The sequence below is a fragment of the Siniperca chuatsi genome, linkage group LG21 (genome assembly GCF_020085105.1).
Source record: "Siniperca chuatsi isolate FFG_IHB_CAS linkage group LG21, ASM2008510v1, whole genome shotgun sequence".
In the NCBI taxonomy this organism is placed as follows: Eukaryota; Metazoa; Chordata; class Actinopteri; order Centrarchiformes; family Sinipercidae; genus Siniperca; species Siniperca chuatsi.
In genome coordinates, this window is record NC_058062.1 from 4,673,351 (window position 1) to 4,694,017 (window position 20,667).

At 38.8% G+C, this 20,667-nt stretch overlaps 1 protein-coding gene across 6 annotated transcripts; it reads right to left on the reverse strand.

Annotated features, from left to right (window-relative positions):
• Positions 1–360: 360 nt before the first annotated feature.
• si:ch211-51c14.1 (protein kinase C and casein kinase substrate in neurons protein 3) lies at positions 361–20,646 on the reverse strand. 6 transcript variants are annotated; one of them, XM_044180139.1, is made up of 10 exons: positions 20,393–20,646; positions 13,196–13,263; positions 7,902–8,058; positions 7,417–7,652; positions 6,470–6,625; positions 5,059–5,234; positions 3,471–3,591; positions 3,300–3,370; positions 3,054–3,133; positions 361–2,454 (listed from the first exon to the last, which is right to left on the reverse strand). In XM_044180139.1, exons 2-10 carry the CDS (start codon positions 13,253–13,255, stop codon positions 2,345–2,347), a joined length of 1,167 nt encoding a protein of 388 aa, XP_044036074.1. In that variant the 5' UTR covers positions 13,256–13,263; positions 20,393–20,646; the 3' UTR covers positions 361–2,344. The 6 variants fall into 6 exon arrangements, with proteins under 6 accessions (XP_044036074.1, XP_044036070.1, XP_044036068.1 ...); XM_044180135.1 differs by lacking the exon at positions 20,393–20,646 and adding an exon at positions 19,149–19,478; XM_044180133.1 differs by lacking the exon at positions 20,393–20,646 and adding an exon at positions 16,728–16,962.
• Between the last annotated feature and the right edge of the window lie 21 nt (positions 20,647–20,667).

Genomic DNA, 20,667 nt, shown 5'->3' on the forward strand with positions numbered 1-20,667 from the left:
TGGTGGCATCATCAAGGTAAAGAGCAGCGTTTGACCTGGACACAGTTCTGCTGACATGGACACAAGGCTTAAAAGTGACTCTGTGTGTGTGTGTGTGTGTGTGTGTGTGTGTGTGTGTGTGTGTGTGTGTGTGTGTGTGTGGGTGTGGGTGGACAGCTGACAGCTCTGCACATGTAATAACATCCACAGGCAGGAGTTCAGGACTCCAGAGGATGATGGCATAGTGATTCACAAACTCAAACACACACACATATACAGCAACAATCTCTCTGTCTCTCTCTCTCTCTCAAACACTCTCACACACACACACACACGTTAATTCTTTCCATCTTAAATTCAATAGTACTTATTTTGTTTGTGTAACAGTTTAAAATTTTATTTCCAAAGACTGGCAAGTTGCAAAAAACATTTTTTGGGGAAAAATGCATAGTTTTTACATGACAAATAAAGACACACAGCACATACACAGAAACTGAAGAAAGCTAAGGACAAGGGCAAGACAAACCCAGCAGTTTCTGGAAGCCGTTTCCTTACTTTGGTAAAGATGCTCTCCATGATAAGCGCCATACATACAGTAAAGCAACAGATGATTAGATATTACAGACAGACAGGAAAACTATTTGTTCCCCAGTACTTATCTTAAAGGAACAGTGGCATGCTAAGAAATGTAAATGTTTGGCGTCAAACTGAGAATCTGATGAAGAAGAGCAATATCAGTTTCATCTCTGAACGTTCTGTGCAGAAATAGCTTTACATCTGGGACATGTTTAGACCTGGACCTGGGTAACTTGATGCTTAGGGAAACAGGGAGAAACTCCTAGCCTTACTCCATCAAAATTGAAAAAATAATAAATGGACTATTTTTCTGATGTAGCATAAATAATAAGTATTGTTGTCGTGCTAAACAGACTGTAAAAGCAAATTTGTGATTTGTGATATTGGGCTATACAAATAAAATTGACTTGATTTATAATTACATGCAGTTTAATATTATATTGGAGTTTTCCCAATATAAAATTATAATATATAGTCATAGCAATAGTCAACCGAATTTTGTTTTCACAAGGACGTTTGAGATCTTGCGTGCAGTCACCGGGTCAGTTTAGCAGTTACTTGTGAAGATATAACTCAAAACAGTGGCCTATTTACACATCCAGCAGTTAGGGAGCAACATTAGCATTCATTTGGAGTCTGAGCTTCTGGCCACATGATGAATTTAAGTCCAGTATTCTCTCTCTTTTAGCTCTGTTTTTGGTCTCCACCAACTCCTAAGGGAAATATCAGGTGATTTAGCTGCTGAATGTTCCACTATGTTTATTAGCTAGTTGCTAACTGTGTCTGTCTGTTGTTTGGTGCTGAGCCCATAGTGTACAGTGGGTTTTTAGAGCTTTGTGACTGAACCAAAGGTTTGCGGGCCAGAAAACCAAAACAATGAGCTGAAATATCTTATAAAGCTCCATGGAGCTGAGGTTAACTGCGAAGCCGGGTGATATTTCTCTGTGGTCTCGTCACTACATGCGAAACCTTTCACATAAGTGTCATAACATAAGTTTGTAAGCTAAAAATATTTATATAGCCACTTTAAGTAAAGAAGATACAAAATAAGACAGCATTGGAGTGTTGATGCTGCTAGGCCAGCAGTTTCCCCCCTGTACTTGACACATAGAGATGAAACTGATCAGTCTTCCCATCTCATTGTGTGTTTGAGAGCAAACAACCATATTCCTAAAAATGTTTAACTGTTCCTTTAAACCACAAAAACAGAAGAGAAATATAAGTCATATAGCTATCTACATCTATCAATCTATCCAATTGTACGGCTGCTTCGGATGAATTATAATCACAGTATTAGCGTCACTTTCTTCATATGTTGAGAGGCTTTGTGAGCATTTTAATAGCATATGTTGAGGTGCAAAAAAATAAAAACAGCTCAACGAAAATAGCAGTCCTGTAATGCAATTTCAGCACCAAATGGCTAGTTATATAGTGTACCTTAAGAGCAGCATTTTATACCTTTTTTTTGCATTAAAGCATTGTTTATAATATGGCTTCAATACAAGTGGTCTATGCATACTGTATATATTAAAACATTTTTCAAAATCCTTCAAGAGATTACACAACCTGGGTAGTTATTTTTTAAATCTCTGTAAGCTAAAACGATCATACATGCGATCATACTCTCATCACAGACCAGATCTTTGGCTAACAGCTACTTTGTGTTGTTCTTTACAGCATTGGTTTTATGTTTCTGACATTTAGAAGTTTAACCACGTTGTGACTTCACACAGTGAAATGAAGCATGTGATATAACAAGATCTTTCATTTTTAGTCTAGATGCGTTTAACTACACCACCTCAACATAGTTGGCTGGGTAAAGCCCCTCCCACCCATCGTCCTTCATCCCCCGACACCAGCCCTGATCATCCTCATCCTCGATCTTCAAGAACTCCTCACCTGCAGGGAGACAGAGCCATTTCTTCTTTGTAATGAAAATTTTGAATTATTATTTTTTTTAAATTAGGGTTGCAACTAACAATCATTTTCCCTATCGACTACTCTGCCAATTATTTTCTTGATTAATTGTTTGAACTATATAATGTCACAAAATAGCAAAAAAATGACCATCACAGTTTCCCAGTGCTCAAGTTGACGTCTTCAGATTGCTTATTTTGTCCAATAAGCTGTCCAAAACCCAAAGATACTCAATATACTATCATAAAAGAGTAAGAAAACAGATATCCGCATTTGAGAAGTTGGAACCAGTGAATTGTTGGCACTTTTGCTTAAAAAAAATGACTTAAACTATTAGATGATTATCAAAATAGTTTCTGATTAATTTTCTGCTGATCAACTACTCGATTAATCAACTAATCTTTTCAGCTCTAAAAAATAAAAGACAATTAAATAGACACGAATTTGGCAATTAAAACATAAATAGATAAATTACAACAATTTCACACAAAAATATACACTTCTGCAAACTGTTTATAATTAATGTTATGTATACACAATGCAGTTCAGTAAGTTTTGTAGGATGGTATGTGTATGTTTACCTGCTTTAAAAGACAGCTCATCTGTCTCCTGGCCAACATAATCATACAGAGCTCTTACTCTCACTCCTCCGATCATCACACTAGAGGAGGAAAAAGAGACAGAAAGACAAAAAGAAAAGACAGAGAGACAGATGTCGGACAGAGATGGTTGTTTGATCAGCCGTACATCAACAGCTACACAGCATCAGATCATTGTAAAAACACAAACTTGCATTAAACGATTTCCTTTGGAATAAATTTACTTACCTTCTCTCTATTGTTCCTTTCTTTTCTACTTCTTTCTTCCCTTTTTTAGGTTTCTTCTCGGGCATCCATTCCTAACAAACATTTGAACAAAATAATTTGAATTAAAATAAGAAGAAGTGAACTTTGATTTGAGTAATAGAAATGGTTGGAGACAGACATAAACTGAAATACCTGGAAGTGAGGCCAGTCGGTGGGCATGCCGGGCCCATGGGTGTTTTTCCACCAACGAAGGTCCTCGTGCTCATCGATGGCCATCAGGGTGTTGTGGAGCTCATCATACACGGCCCTCACACTAAATGAGTGGTGGAGAATATATAAGACAACCCCAAATGAGATTGAAACATATTTTAGCAGAGGCAAAGCAATGCAGTGCTGCATTAGACATGTCCGGTCTATACTGACCCAAACAATACTGACCTGTAATTCATTACCCATTACTTATTTTAAAATTTCAACTAACATTTAAATTGTTATCACTGCTGTGACACTTCACTTATTTACAGTGCACACACTTTAACTATCTCTGGCGCTTAAACTTGAACTAGTTTAAAAACTTTAATTTAAATTGCTTTCATCATTTACAGATCAACTGACATTTCAACCACGTTCATCTCTTACTCTTTAAATGACAATTAAACTGGTTTCAATTAAACATTTCAACCTGCTTTTATTGCTTAGACATTGACTGACATTTCAGCTGCTTTCATCTCTTAGTCTTCAGCTGCAGTTCACCTGTTTTCAGTTCTTACTATTCAACTGTTAGCTCAACTTTTTAGCACTTACACTTCAACACACTTCAAACCCTTTCAGTGCTTCAACTTAAACTTACATTTTAAGACATTTTCACATACAATTTTCAGTATAGACCAACAACATTAGTTTATTCTAGTTTCAAAAAGAATGGTCTGACATCCCTAAAAACCAACTGAGAGAAATGATTTAGCTTTTATGCTGAATATTTTGACTTGTCAAACACAGGTGTTATCTGAGCCAAAAGAACCAAAAAGTCAGGCAGCTGCAAGACAATTTAACAAATGCTTCACATTTCTGCTGTGAGTTTAAATGTTTTCATTGTCAACATTGTTATGTTCTATATTAAAATATCAGCCAATCAGCCTAAGATTAAATTTACTTGAAATGGTGCTCATAAGGCTTTACAATGCATCGTAATCTGAGCATGATACAATAAACACAAAATGCAGGAATGTAGGAGGTTAAATACTTTATGGGGCAGCTGTATAGTTAATGGAATGGAATTCCTTTTAATTTAACTGCTGTGTTAGCCATGTTTCTCCAATGGTTATACTGTAACTAAAGATTAAATTGATAATTGGCACATAATCTGCTTGCACTACCATCCAAAGCATTTTAAGTAAAGTGTTACTCAAAAATTAAGCAGATTAATAGAGTACATAATTTCTCTCATCTACCCCATATCCCCCTGTGGCCCCTGCAGATTTCATAAAGTAATTAAGTTGTTGTCTTAGCTATTATTTCCTTTATTAGAGTAGATGTGAGTCACAGAGAAACACTCATGTGCCAAGTGTAGTGGAACAGCGTTTAATTAGGGCTAAAGTAAGTCAAATTATTGATTTTAACATACTTAGCTCTAAATACACAACCAGGCACAAGCTAGCAAAACCACCGATAAAAAAACCTGTTCTACATGTTTAACCACACACACTGATCTTCATCTAATCAGCAGAGACAGCAACTTAAGGTGATAAAATCAATTTGTTTTTACAACCAACACACACACCTCTCATTGTTGGTAATGTCCAGGTGTTTGTGGATGGAGAGAAAGGCCTGTTTGAGGAAGACAATCCTCTTCCGCTCCTCATCCTGCGATTGGTCAAAGATGGACTCCATCTCCTCCATGTAGCGTGGAGCGTAGCGGTTCACCTCCTCAAGGACTTTCTCATAGCGGGCACGAACCTGTAAACATTTATACACGCTTTCACACACTGCTCAGGGACTCATTGGGTCTCATTGGATTTACATATTCTTACACAATCGCAAAGGTATAATATGTTACCCTACCCAACTCCAACCCTAGCCCTAGATAACCAAATGTGAAAAAAACTGAATTTGAAAAATCTGAACAAAAGCATTATATTATATCTAAAAGAACTAAAATAAAACAAAACTGCTGATGGTTTGTTCATCATTTTTGTTGTGATGCAGTTCTCAGTGTGGAGACCCTCCTCCCAACTCTTCTTCCTCTTGGAAATTCACTTCAAATCTGAATTAAATATTCCACACAAACCACCATTTCCTCCCACTACACTGAATTGTTTACGTAATATTTTGCTAGCTAGCAGCCTTGTTCTTCCCTGCCTATTTTTGGCATCGCTAGGTTTCTTTGTTCCACAGACTGTTGACCTGTGAAATAGCCTCAACTCGTCACAATGTGTGTACAAGATACAAAGAACTCGGGGACCCACTCACAAAAGCACTGCTCCACCACTACTAGTGGTTAAAAACTCCACAGAGTGCCTTTAGGGGCGGCTGTGGCTCAGGAGGCAGAGCGGTCGTCCACTGATCACAGGGTTGGCGAATCGGTCCCCACCACCTCCTGTTCACATGTCAAAGTGTCCTTGGGCAAGAAACTGAAACCCAAATTGTTACCGATGATGAGGCCAGCACCCTGCCACAGCATGCATGGTGTGTGCATGAATGGGTGAATGGAACTTGTAACCTTGTAAAGCGCTTTGGATAAAAATCCATTTACCATTTAGTTGAGCAGGACCACACCTCAACCATGCCACTTCCGGCACTTCCATAAATACCTACCTAACCCATCTCCTCCTCTTCGCTCTCGTATTCTCACCCTGCACCTCGTATTCTGAATCACTCTCCCTTTTCCTCCTCTCCTTCCACCTCTCTGTAGGGTCCTGAGGGGGGTCCATTGTGCCCGGGTGCTATGGCAGATTCCCCACCGAAGCTTCCCCCACACATAGTAGACAACCAACAGCGAGTCAAGCCTCAAACACAATCTTGTTTCATCAATAAATCATTTAAATGTATCTCGATGATGGTGCGGTCCTTGCTAGTGAAATCACTGACAAAATGTTGATTCAGCAGATGAACTGATGGAATAGATGGAGAACAATCAACAGTCCCAGTCAAAAATGAGATGAAATGAGAGCGAGCTGAAACATGTTGCTTACCTTCTCAGCCTCCTGTTGAGCCAGCTCTCTCTCCTCCTGGATCTTCTTCTGTTTGTCGATGGCAACGTCCGGGTTTCCCTGAGCGTGTGCCTCTCGCTCCCTTGCTGCCTGCTCCTTCCGGCTCACTTTGTGGTAAGCACTTCTGACTTTATCCAGCTGTGGACGACCCAAAACATACTAAATTACACCAGCAACCATCTAATCCATTCAAAAGCAATTTAACCTGTACAGCTAATTTTGAGAACTGAGATGCACCTGGCTTTGAAAAGCATCTTGCTGATGTCCAGAATAAAATAGTGGTGCATTAGGTCTCTGTGGTCAAAATATAGACCTTGAATTGAGGCCATTTACTTAATGAGTATCCATTTGTGATGTTGCAGTCACTTTTAGTATGTATGAAGTACTGATTCCCTAAGGGGACTGTGTATATTTTTGATGCAAATATGTAATTCTGCTTTTGATGGATGACGTTTTGTCCTTAGCTGCTCTCAAATCACAGAAAAGCACAGATTCAAGTGGCTCATTACTTTTGAATGCATAGGAGAAACTGTTGAGAAGTGAGTTTCTTGCTGTTCAGGTCACTGAAGTCCCTACCTGGTTAGGAAAATGTGAGTTGGGAATGTGCAGAGAAATGCTTCCAAAAAAAATAAAACATTTGCCATGACTAGATTCCCTTTTGGTTTCTGATCTTTTCTCAAAGGAGAACACAGGACAAGTGATTTACAGAGCACATATGTATGCTGTAGCAGAAATTTTGGACTTTAATAGGTGTACTGTGGGTTTATCAGGCATTTTACATCTTTGACTGTGACTCTGTCATCCAGAAGTGAAGCCTGGATTCATCTATTTTATATCAGTGTTTCAGGCTAGAGCTTTTAATCATCAGTATAATCCGGTGTAAAAATAACCCCAACAGAACCTGGCTGACGAATATGAAAAATTCAGACCTTTTTAAGTCGTTTGGCCCACGGCTTCTGAGCACGTGTAAAGCCTGTCTCAATGTCCTGGGACTCCTTGAAGCCTCCAAATAACTTCTTGTGGAAGGTGTCCTTCTGCCAGGTCCTGACCCGGTCTCCATCCTCCGACACCAGGGAGCGACAGATGGAGGCATGTAAGGAGGCCAGCCGATCAGCGGAGGACAGAAAACACTGCCAAGCCTTCAGAAGAGATCCATATAGAGGACCTGATGGAGGAGGACAAAGACCAGGGAATCACAAATTCCTAAAATTGTCTTTGTACTTTAGAAACAGTTCTGATGACCACTCACTATTTATTAGAATTTGTTTTTAATCTAAAATATATAATATGAGATATTTGAAACAGCAAAGCTAAACTAAAATGTACGTATTACTACCTCTTATCACAAAAAGGAGATTTTATGATCACAGTTTACATGTACAAAACTAGCTGGGGTTGCATCTACAGTACTTACTGGAGTCCACTACTGGCTTCCACTTGTTGCTCCATTCACTGAGCTGCTGGGCGTACTGCCTCTCCACGCGAGCTCTCTCTTGGAAACATGCCACTATGTCATTACAGGCCTGGAAGGCATCTTCTGTTCGCTTCACAGTGCGCTGATAGTTCCCTGGCTGCCAGGACACAAAGAGAGAGGAAGATCTACTGTTAACACAAATTAAACAGGGAGGTCCAATGGACTTGGTGTTTTAAACCCTGATATTAATACCCAATAACCCAATTTTTTTGGATTGAAAAAGTGGTCAATATTTTTGTCAGAATTCAATACAGTCTTTTAGTTTCTTTTTTGTTTTTAGTTTCATCATTTCAGTGCCAGAGAATATGAAATTATACATCTGCTCACAGTTTATTCCTGGCAGAGTGGCAACACCATGTAGACCATAAACTGATTTAGACAAACTAATTTAGAAACTAACACTGAACACTAAAACGGTTCAAGCTAGCATGACTATTCTACTCTTACTTCCACTATTACTACTACTACTACTACTACTACTACTACTACTACTACTACTACTTATAGTGCTAGTATTCATTTTTTCATAGTACTGTTACTATGAATAGTACTTCTACTAATAATAGTACTACAACTTGTACTGCTATTATTAGTTGCAGTAGTCATTTTATTACTACTAATACTGGTACTAAGAGGAGTACTTCTGCTCCTTCTCTATTAAAAGGAATAGTTAAATGTTTAGGGGAAAACACTTATTCGTAGCTGCAGCCAGCAGATGGTTAGCTTAGCATAAAAACTGGAAACAGGGGGAAACAAATAACCTGGATATATCCAACAAAATCCGCCTACCAGCACCTCTAAATCTCACTGATTGACATGTTATATCTTGTTTGTGCAATCCGTCCAAAAACAACAATTTGAAGTTTTACCGGAGGTTATGTGCCTATTTCTTAGCCGCGTGCAGTAACTTTCTGGAGTCAGTTCTGGTTGTATAGCAACTGTTCCCATATGCTAAGCTAAGCTAACAGGCTGCTGGCTCCAGTTACATATTTACTGTTCAGACGTGAAAGTGGTATAGATCTTCTCACCCAACATTTGGGAAGAAAGTAAATAAGCGTATATCCAAAAATGTCAAACTAACCCTTTAATGATTGCTCTGTTCCATTTAGGTGTCCCTGTAAGTCGTGCCAGTTAACCAGCTTGCACAAATCCTTTAACTGGAAATGGCACAGCTAAATGGAATGTAGCCATGATTAATGTTATTAGTCACACCTGTGTTTGACATGTCAAAATGTCCACCATGTGAAACGTCTATCAGCACTACTACTACTACTACTACTACTACTACTACTACTACTACCATTCCTACTATAAGAACTGCTACCTCTTCAACATTAAACAGTCACTACTGGTCTGTATCACATTCTCTGGTCAGTCAGTCATAACATGGTCCAGCTTGCATCCTCATCTCCTTTCACAGCTGTGACACTGCCACAGCCGTCTAAGGTCAACCCCCACGTGTCACAAGTGACACTTTACTGGCATTAAGTTTCCTGTGGTAAACTCTAATGTTGGCAGCAGCGTGGGGTGTGGTCAGTGGACATGAGGACGAGGCCTGGCCATAAAAAGCCAGATGGAGAGAGAGGACAAACGGGCAGCAGAAGCAAGGCCCTGAGCGTAATAACATATCTGAAGAAAGTGTGTTGTTTGTAGATGTGGTATTTGGAAATCTCTCTGCAATTTTCCTGGCAGCCACCATCAGCTCCTACTCAGCACTCACTCCTACTCTCTTTTTCACTTTCTGTCAGACTCTATCTGTTAGTCACTGACACATTTAGACAGCTGGTTAAAAGTTTCTGGATACTATGTATGTTGTCATGTTATGTTAAATCATCTGAGGCAATGCACTTATTTTAAATACCATACCAAATTAAAATATATAAGTAAGAAATAGGTGTTACTGATCAATTATGGAGCTCCAGTTACTGGTGTTGTGCATGCTGGCTCGTTGTCATATGTCAAATCAAAATGTCTGCATTATTATAAATAGGAATCTATATTAGACTAGTCAGACGCATGTAGTAGACAGCATATTGTATGTCTGGCTTATGATTGATGCTAACACAGTCTGTATGCTTTTCATATACACTAAATACGTTACACAGTACCCAGTGCACAGCTTTTTTCAGTGTCTTGATTCCTTTTGATATTGTAAGCCACAATGCTCTTACTTGTTTTTTTCTTTTCTTTGGCAAATTCTCTGTAAGATGATATTTAATCCTTCAGAGTAACAACTGCACTCACTCTCAGCTGTGAGCAGACCTTTGCTTCCCTCAGTGACTTGCATTTGTTAGAGTATTTGACCAAAGACCTAAATCTTTGGGGGTTTTTTACAACAAATTGACAAGGTCTTCGATGCTGATGGGACCACTAATTAGTGGTTAATTAAATGCTGGTGCATTGGAAAGGTCAAGCAGTTACGTCTTTACATGTCAAAACATGGTGATAATGCCAGCAGCAATTGTAAGACAAATATGTTTTCTGCTACAGGTAGCTATAGTTAGAGTAATCAATATGTAGGACATTGCCAATAGAATATAAAGTTATTAACATTTCTTCAGTCAATATCACATATTCTTTCCTTACATTTCCCCAAATTTTAGCTACCTGTGTTTCTGCTTTATTGTAAATGCATTGTTTAAGGTGTGTGATATGTGTATTCCCCATATAAATAATTTTTCTGTCCTTTCACACTTTTATGGAAATATTTTTGCTTTCATTTTACAGGCTTCAAGTGTCACCTGGTCATCACATCATTTTAAGTGGTTAGAAGTTAGAATACAGCATGTGCGAAAATGTGCACCCAGACTGTAAAAGTGATTTATTTTCATACCAACAGCCTTCAAAGAAAGCAATCAACTCAATGTGCTTTTAATGAAACACTGTAGTAGTTTCCTTATACCTTAATCTGAATCAATTTGGGTACTTCTCATCAGTGCCCCCCCTGTTTCTCTCTCTCTCCTTCTTCCTTACTTCTTTCTTTCTTTCTGCCTCTGTTGTGGTTTCCACTGACTCTCCTCACTCGTCTGAGAATTAAACAGAAACAGCTGAGGAATCCAGTTTGAGGCCAACGGCAACGCTGCAGAGACCCAGTTGGCCAATCTCTGAGGCAGATGCAAATCTGCTACCAGAGAATCTGTCCAAGCAACAAAACGCAGTATAAGAAAATGACCACGGTCCTCCATTGAAAAATCACATTTCACATCTAACAGATCCTATCCAGACTATGAAGCATGTCAGTTCACAGAAAGAGTGCTGGGAACCACTAGCAGAAGTACTACAGTATCAGCAATAGTAATATTAGAAGTTATTGGGCTACTAATGGTTGCAGTAAAAGTATTGAAGTAGTACTAGCAGTAGTAGCAGTAGTATCATAAGTAGTTGTAGTAACAATGGCAGCAGTGATAGATAGTCTTAGTAATTACAGTAAGAGTGAAGAAATAGTCAAAGTTATAGCAGCAGTAGTAGTGGTCATAGCAGTAGTAGTAGTAGTATTAATGGAAGTAGAAATAGTAGAAGTAAACTATATGCCAGATTTTATATTTATGTCCTTCCAAAGTGCTTTTAAACCAAATATAAATCAATGCACAAAACAAAACATATCCAGTTCATGAGACACGTCACAGCATTGAACAACAGATTAAGAGAAATGTCAGCCTGACAGAAATGTTTGTCTTAAAAAAAAAATAGAGGCTAATCAGTCCAGTCAAACATTTACTGAGTCTGTTGCAGATTTTATAAACACTTGTGTTTTATACTTGAAAACAGCAAAAAGGACACAACATGAGGCCTGACCATGTAATACCTCAGTACGGTTGTTGATCACAGAATGTCTCCAATCGGTAGTGAGTAAAGAGGACAGTAATAGTGTAATATGGGCCAGGACTGAGTCCAAAGCGTCACAGCGGCATGTGTGTATCTATTAGTATGAATGGTACACATGTATACTCTACAGAATGCAGCGTACTTGGAACCCTCTTGAAATGCTGGTGACTTTGCAAATAAAAAAAAAAAAAAAAAAAAGAGCTTAAGTTTGCAGTATAATGACAGACAGCCCTTGAGCATGGCGGCAGGATGACACAGACAGGAACTGGCCTGGAAACACATCCAACACAACAGGAGGCTGCCAAAATTACAGGAGGGGAGAGATGAAATTGGGGCAGCTCATTGAGGCCAACGGGAGACAAAGCCAATATTAAAGTTGTAGCACACTCAAATTAGATAGTCAGGCACTTTGAAAGTTGGAAGTGTTTACAGCATTAAAACATGGCGGCAAAACAGAACTGTGTCTTATAAACAGAGTGCAGAGCAGTTTACAAAATGGAAAAGTTAAATAGTATGATGTTTGTTACTGGTGCTGAATTGGAATAAAGAAGATTTAGGCATTTTTTTAACTATAAAAGTAATTTGCAATAAAACAAAAAATAAGTGTACAATCACCGTCTTTTTTTTCCCCAGCACACACACAGAACCGACAGCTAGCAGACCATGAGGAGATATTCGCTGAATTTGAAAAAACGACGTGTATTGGATCAGAATCGCATACCCCACCTTTAAATGAGAAAATCAATGCCATTCTCATTTCTGTATGGTAAATATGAGGCTGCAGACAGCAGCCGGTTAGATTTGCTTACAGACTAAAAACAGGTAGCCTGGCTCTATCTGACGGTAAGAAAATCCACCTACCAGAACCTCTAAAACTAATCAGCACTGGAGTCTTCTATTCCTTCGAGTCACTATGGACAAATTAATGTAATCTGAATAGGAGCTGACCATTAGTTCATTCTGAAACGTTTCCTTATCCAGCAGAAGACACTACATATAAGAATATCATGCAGTAGTACTACAGCAGAACAATGATGTTGCAGAGAGGAGAGGAAATGGAAAAAACTTGTCCTGGATCCCCAGAGACATGACTCCGGTGCTACACAGTCTACTTTGTCAAGCAAACAGACAATCAAATACCTAATGAGCTGAGCACTATCACAAACTTCCTGGAGCGCAGTTAACTCAAGCAAGGCAACTCAGAGTGTACAATAGTTACTATTCACATTTAAAAATGAAAGCACAGCCTTGTTCACACCGATACATAGCCTGAACGACAAAACAGTTTAGTTTGTTTTGACTGGAAGGTCACTGAGACTTGAGAGAAATGCTATATCATGAATCAGTCTTTTCCTCTCTCAGAAGACAAACAGACAAAGACAGAGCCACACACAAACACACAGTCTTACCATCCAGAAGCTGCGATTGTTGGCGTCTTCAGGGCTGTTTTCTGATGGTAGCGTCGACATCCTGTTCTCTGACAGAGTAAAGAGCATATGATAAATTCAGAGTATGGTATCACTCTGCCTTTTAATCTGCACGCTGACCTTTCTGTAATTGGCTTCCACATGTAGGTAATGAAGGCTTTGGGGCTTTGTAGCTACAGTATGAAATGTTATCTTGAGGGACAATCTCAGCCATGATGTTACATTTCAGTTCAGTTGTCCCAGTTAGGGATTATGTGATTTATATTAATTATAGATTTTATTCTCATGTGATTATCTCCCAGTTTTATAATTCAATTCAAAACCACCAGCAAAAATCCTTCCATATGGGAGTCAGTGGAGAACCACATAGCCATTATGAAACCATCTCCTCTCAACCTTTTTTTGACAGACATGCCCCAAAGCCCTGTCAGATGAACTCAAGAACCCCTATATCGACACCACCCATGTTACAAATGTGTTCATTTGAATTGCTTTTCTAACTGTTAAAACATTTGTTTCACACAATTGAACTGTGAATGTTTACAGAGTTTTGGTTAAGTTTGCATTTGTACTAAAAGGAGTGACAGATGTTTGACGTTTCAGCCATTTATCCATTGCTATTGACTATTAACTATTTCAACTCGTTATCCATTACTTTTAGCTAACTATTAACTTTCAACTACTTTTAGCTAAGTAGGCCTATTTCAACTGATTGTCTATTATTTTTAGCTCATTTTAACTTTTTATATTACTTTTAGCTAAGTATTTCAACTGTTAGCTAAGTATTTCAACTGTTCTATCTATTACTGTAAAGGGACAGTTCAGCCCAAAATCAAAAATACTACTTACCTGTAGTGCTATTTATCTATCTAGATTGCAGAGTTTTGGAGATATCGGCCGTAGAGATGTCTGCATTTTTTAAATATAATGGGACTACATGGCACTCGGCTTGTGGTGCTCAAAGCATCAAAAAAAAAAAACTCAACAGCAATGTCTCTTTCCAGAAATCATGATAAAACTCAAGATAATCCAAAGTTTTTCAAATGTATTTTTTTTAAATGTATTTTTTGTAAAAAATATGTATTTTTATATTATTTTTAGCTATGTGTTAACTGTTTAGCCAGTACTATATTCTATTTTAACCATTTATCCATCACTTTAAACTGTCTATTTTAACCAAGGATTCATCACTTTAAGCTAACTGTTTGTCTTTGCTTCTCTGCTTGCTTGCTAACTATTTTTCAGGCACTCTTACTGCCACTTGTAGTGTTCAGGTGTTAGCTGACTCAATATGTGGACATATATTTTAATCAAATCGTAATATCTATTTCATCAAATTACATGAGCTACTCCACAATCTTCCCACGTACCCCCTGGGCCCTGGCAACTGCAGAAGTAGCCCATGGGGTACAATTATCTGTGGTTGGGAATTACTGCTCTAATGTATCTGTTTGAGAGAAAGAATTTAATATCCCCTCAGATAAATGACTGGTGCACTTTTGCCAGGAGTACAAATGTGAAGATATAAAGTAGGTGTAATGTGTCAGTGATTGAATCGTATGATGGAGACTCTGTAAACCCATTAAAGAGTTGTAGCTGCTGTTGAAAGTCGGCTCGTACAGTAAATTTGGAGCAGGAGGTGTACAGTAAACATCTCACAGCGTCTCACACACTGTAACAACATCAATGAGCATGGAGTATCTTCTCCCAGCATTCCCAGCTTTGAAACATGAGCTATCCTAAAATAAACTGGGGGTAAAGGTCAGCACATCCTATCATTGGCACTCACTTTCTTCCCATGCTGGTGGCCTTGTCTGCTCTTTTATTATTATAAAAAGAAACACCGGCACACTCAATATTTGCGGCACACGCAAATATGCTCAAACCAACAACAGACACGAGTTCACATATAAAATTAAGTGATCCACATACAGTATTTCAGATTGTTGAATGTTACTTTATGCTCATGAGGTTCCACTTCCAAAAAAGAAACTTTTCCCATTTAAATATTTAAGCACACAGCAGTTTTGCCTTCCGGTGTTTCAAACCTTTGATGCACCCGGAGCTGAACTCCACCCAGACACAGCCTTCATGTCTTGCCTGTTTTTCCTCCCTGCAGCCATCTCTCCCCACGGCTCTGTGAGGCGCACAATTAGATTCAATGATTTTCCTCCATATTCTGCTGTTCACGGGGGATCACATGCTCCACAAAGAGCATGATGCCATGCCTCTCCCTGCCTGAATGTTCCTCAGCTTGCCTCTTTCGTGTCTTTAACGCTGAGGTCTCGTGGATTACACAACCCTGAGATCTGCAAGAGGTCAGAAAAAGAATGAATCTCCTCCCCATTAACCCTTGACCTCGACTTCCTGTCCCCTCGCTGGCTGGCTTTCCTCGGGGTGTCCGGGTTTTCAGAGGAACGTGGGGGTGGGGGAGCTCTGCTGTCCCTGCCTAATATCAAATAATGTGATGCATTCCTGCAAGTTTTACTAAGCAGTCTCCATCATTTTGACACACGCAAACTACGTGAGAATTCAGTCCCAGTTGCTTTACCCTGAAAGTACACAAGAAAGTATAAACCTCCCATCTTAGCTGTGATCTACTTGCATGCATCTCAAATATGATGTCCTGCTCTTTATAAGCATTATGCTTCTGCCTATGTGCAAGAGAAAGTGTGCTGTGCAACTCCATATCTACTGGAATAAATTTGATGGCACCATAGGCATTTCATCTGATTTCATAGACTTTATAATCAATTTAAACATCCTCTAAAAGCCTGGTATTGGCCCTGATTTTGCTGTACCCTTAATATGTAAATACCTTAAGTCTGAAATCATAGTTGAAGTTAGAAAAGCCTGATGGGAACTAATTAGTTCTCTGTGTTGTGTGATATTTGTGAGGCATATCCCCATATTCCTAACTTGCTGACTTTCACTGAGCTACAAAAGTTAAAAGCAAGTGATAAAATACGTATCACGTACCTGCATTTACATACTTCTTCATTGTCCTATAAGTACAACACAGAGTATACTGTATAACTAACAACCTACCAGCACAGATCTAATTCCACCATGGATCATCCAAACTTTTTAGAATCTCTTAGAAGGTCACACAGGAAATTTGTTCCCTCAGTTTTCAAAAGTCGTATAGCGATCCGGTGACTTGCGTTAACCCAGTCCTTCCAGTATCTGAAACTCTAACTTTACATGTAAAACTTTACAACAACTAACTAAAATTGAAGCTCATTCGAGTTATAAGAACCCATCTGGAGCTTCCAACCAAGCAACTCTTTCACCCCTGTATCCTGCACCCACTCTGGCACACACACTCACTCCTCCCCCTGTCCCCGTTTCATCTGTCACACATAACTCACCACACACATGCATTGCATAGAGGAAATATATAGTAACAAATGAACACACGGAGCAGAAATAGGAGCTCAATCACTCCATGGGATCTCTCTGAAATGCAACTATACCGCCATGGAAGGCTAACAAGCCGCTCACAGTTCCTTACCTCTCTAAATGTTGGGGCCCTCTCTGCTTCAACCCCCTTTTTCTTCTTTTGTTTGGCAGGATAAAACTTTTTTTTCCCCAGTTCAATCTTTGTGCAGACTCTGAGGCTCTTTTTCTCTCCGTCTTGTCTTCGTTACACTTCTCCTCCTTTTTCTCCAACTTTGATTTTCCACTCGTTCTGGACAGTTCTGCTCCTGCTCTTCCCCTTTCTTTGGCCCACTGTTTGTGTCAGATGAGTTGGCTTCTTTTTTTCCCCTCCCTCCTTCTCCTCCCTCCCTCCCTCCCTCTTTCCTAGTCTCTCTCTCTCCAAAACAGCTGCAGGGAACTTATTCTCTTGTTCTTTGTACTTCACCACTTGTTGGAGATCGTCTCTCTCTTTTTCTCTCTCATTCACTCGCTTCACCTCCCTCAGAGTAGTGTCAATGAAGTGTGCTATATTGTGGTTTTTTGGTGTTTGTTTATGTTTGTGCACGTCTAGGTGAGTCAGACCACCATAGCTGAGTCATCCAGCCAGTCTGTGTATGTATGTGTTTATGTGTTAATTGATCTATTACCTATGTTTTACTATTTTACAAAGAAGCACAAAGCAGCATGACCAGATAAGGAAAACCCCATCCCTCTGTGCTTGTCTTTATACCCCTCTTTCCTCCCCTCAACATTCCCTCGGGATGCTTCGGCAGGCCTTCCTCCACAGCTGGAGGATACATCCGGTGTGTGTGTGTGTATGTGTGTGTTAAAGGGAGAGATTCTTTGAAGTCAAAGACCCCTGAAGAAGAATTGTTCACACTCACATATCCCACTCTTGCTTCATGCTATGCTGAACTTGTGAAACTTTGCCATGCCAGAACATGCCATGTAAATAACTAGACAGCGTACGTTGCAATGTTTACGCCCAGCCACAACCTGCTCTTAGGAAACAGTAATCCTATGTTAGTAATCCTATAATCAAATCTGGAAGGATAGTAGATAGATATCATGACAACACTGTGAGATCCTGTGATTAAAATGATAATAGCCATAAGAGACAGAAAATGTCAGCAAGTGGAAGAAGGTCCCTGTTAGGTGATGTTAGGTTATACATTCACCATGCAGTGGCACAGTGTAAAACCCTATAGGAAAGTTTAAGGATTAAATACAGAATCAGAAAGAATCCTGTAATGGTTGAGTAGAGTAGACACATGTTTACTTTGTTAAAATGTATTGATGTATATGCATCTTTATATTTTGCTAAACAAAATATTGTCTCAGTACAAAGGTACTTTGTTGTCCTTGCACCAAAATCATGTTTTACTTTAAAGCCGTCCATTATTCATATCATTCTAAGAAAAGTGCAAAATGTGGAAAATCCAGTCTACAAAAAGTACACTTAAAAAAAGTGTTGATTACAAATGTTTTGGTAAGTGCACTCAAGTACATTTACCTTGTTTACTTTGATGTGAGTTACAGTAAATATTGGTTTTGACCTACAGATTCATATAGAATAGGCTAAATGAAACCAAGCTTCGTAACAAGTTTTTTTGAAAAGGCATATCTTAGGCCACCCACTAAACAACTGCGGTCCAACTGATCTAAAGTACAAGTCAACTGCCCAACCTGCTCTCACACTTATATGTGTGAAAATTATTGACTGGGGAGAAAGCTTTGTGATGTACAATCACATGTACCGGTAGGTCTGTTTAAAACGATTAATATTTTCGGAGCATTTGACATTCAAATCGGTGGCATCTGCTGGTCAAACCTTGTTACTGCATCTGTAAAGACTCAAAAATGTGAACAGTGAACTCACTGTTGTCATCATTTATATTTTGTTCATTTATGGTCAATTTATATCCACTGATCACTTTGAAACAGAGTTTACCGCTCTGCTTTAAATATTGTGGCAGATTATACGCCCCATATTTAAAGCCAACTGCACACCTTCTCGAGGACCTGTTTGCTGTGGTCGCGTGATTTTGGCTGTTTATTGAGGCATTCATACATCTTGCCTCGACACATGGGCTTTGAAAGATCGATAGTCAGTCAAGTCGTCTGTTTCAAGTCTAACATCGCATGTAGTCATAGTGTTTATCTACATCTACACTTCTATCTGATTCAAAAGTTTTCATCGGAAGTGTTAGTATGCTATTGGGTCCTTTAATTGTCTTGTAATTGGCAGTTTATGACATATAATTGGGTTTCTACACTTCTCTCTCCTGGTCACAGTGAGGAACTACAACTGTCTGCGAGTTTTATTTTAATTCTCACCGGTAGTATATCTATGCTATTGTGTCTGCCTTGATTTTCAACATGTGTATTTATGTGTGTCACTGCCATCTAGTGGTCAAAATTAGTAATTACAACTCAACATTTGGCAAAACAAATATACTAAACCTACGAAGTAAGAAGCAAGTTCATGCAGAATGTATGTAATGTAGTTACTTACTGTGACCTCCAGAGGGTAACACTTATGATTATTAATAAACTCTTTAAAAAACGTAGACGCCACATTGATCCACTCCACAATCGTTGACGTAGACTCTCAGGGGGGCTTCAACTTGCATGGTGGCAGTCACGTAACAGATGGAGGCAGCTAAAGCAATCAGTAGGCTACCTTCTTGCTAAGTAGGCTACTTGTATTGTAAAGCTTGTACTGAAAGAAAGGAATGAGTGGATAAGTGCACAACACAACTGCCTTGTCTATTTCAATTTATTTTTTATTTTTAAAATGCTCACTGGAAGTGTTAATATGCTCTTTTCTTTTAGCTCTATTTTGTTTGGACAAAGTCGACGTCCGCATTTACAATCATAAGTGTTTGTGCCCTCTAGTGGTCACAGTGACTAACTGCAACTTCTTTAGTAGTCTGTAGTTACACGCTGTGACCACTAGAGGGCAGAAATAGCCATGTTTTTAAATAAACACACGTTGTCTGCCTCATAGACTATTACCTTCTTAAGGTAGGTAATTCATGCAGAAATGCACAGCACAACTGCCCTCAACATTAGAAAATTTGTTAAATTCTCTATAGCAAATGGGAAAACGCTGTAATGGGTGTTCAACCTATTGTTTTACTCTTTTCTTTAATTTTTATGACAAAGTCGACATGCATATATTTATAACCATGAGTGTTTCTGCCCTTTAGTGATCACAGTTTGTAAGAACTGCACTCCACTAGCATCAAGGAATATGCAATAGTATAGTACTACCTCTAGTAAATTAATTCCTCCCAAATGAAAAATTCACGTTAAACAGAAATGTAGTTATGTCATGTGACCACCAGAGGGCAGACATACTCTTGATTCTAAATACACAGGTAATTAGTAGATAAGTGCACAATTCAACTTTCCTTTAAAGTTATTTTCTAATGCAGGGAGAAAATGCTGTAGGGTTTGTTAAACTTGATGCGTTTTCTCTCTTCTTTTATGTAAATTTGGTTCTGACAATGTCAACACTCGCGTTTTTAAAATCATGAGTATTTCATGAGTATTTCCGCCCTCTGGTGGTTACAATGAAGAACTGCAACTGCATTCTACTAGTAAAGTCAAACGCAATAACATAGTAATACTTCCGGTTGATACTTTCAAAATATAACGTCTAAAATAGACGTGTAGTTACGCAGTGTCACCACTGGAGGGCAGCAATAGCAATACTTGTTTCAAACAACCACTAATAGCCACTAACTAGCTTACCTGTTTGTGAATGCGAGGTGAAGCTAACATCTCAGTTTATTTCTTGAGAGTTAGTCGTGGCAAGTAAAGTGGATGTTACTAATTAAAAAAAAAACATGATTAAAAACGCTCCAGCTCAGATAAACACTTTAAAAATATAACTTTCACTAGTTGTATTGTTCGCTCATCTACTGATTACAGTCTAAGTAGGCTAGCTAGGTTGAAGTCAACTGAAAAGTTATTTGTTTAGTTTTTCTTTTATAATTGAAGAAAGCAAAACAACAATACGTTAGGAA

What these genes read in the sequence shown, in the direction of transcription:
- si:ch211-51c14.1 (XM_044180139.1), bottom strand. Translation starts at nt 13,255, where the DNA reads ATGTCGACGCTACCATCAGAAAACAGCCCTGAAGACGCCAACAATCGC. An exon ending in ACAATCGCAGCTTCTGGATG is followed by an intron (nt 8,059 to 13,195) that starts GTAAGACTGTGT and finishes GTGTCCTGGCAG; the next exon opens with CCAGGGAACTATCAGCGCAC. An exon ending in AAAGGAACAATAGAGAGAAG is followed by an intron (nt 3,134 to 3,299) that starts GTAAGTAAATTT and finishes TTCCTCCTCTAG; the next exon opens with TGTGATGATCGGAGGAGTGA.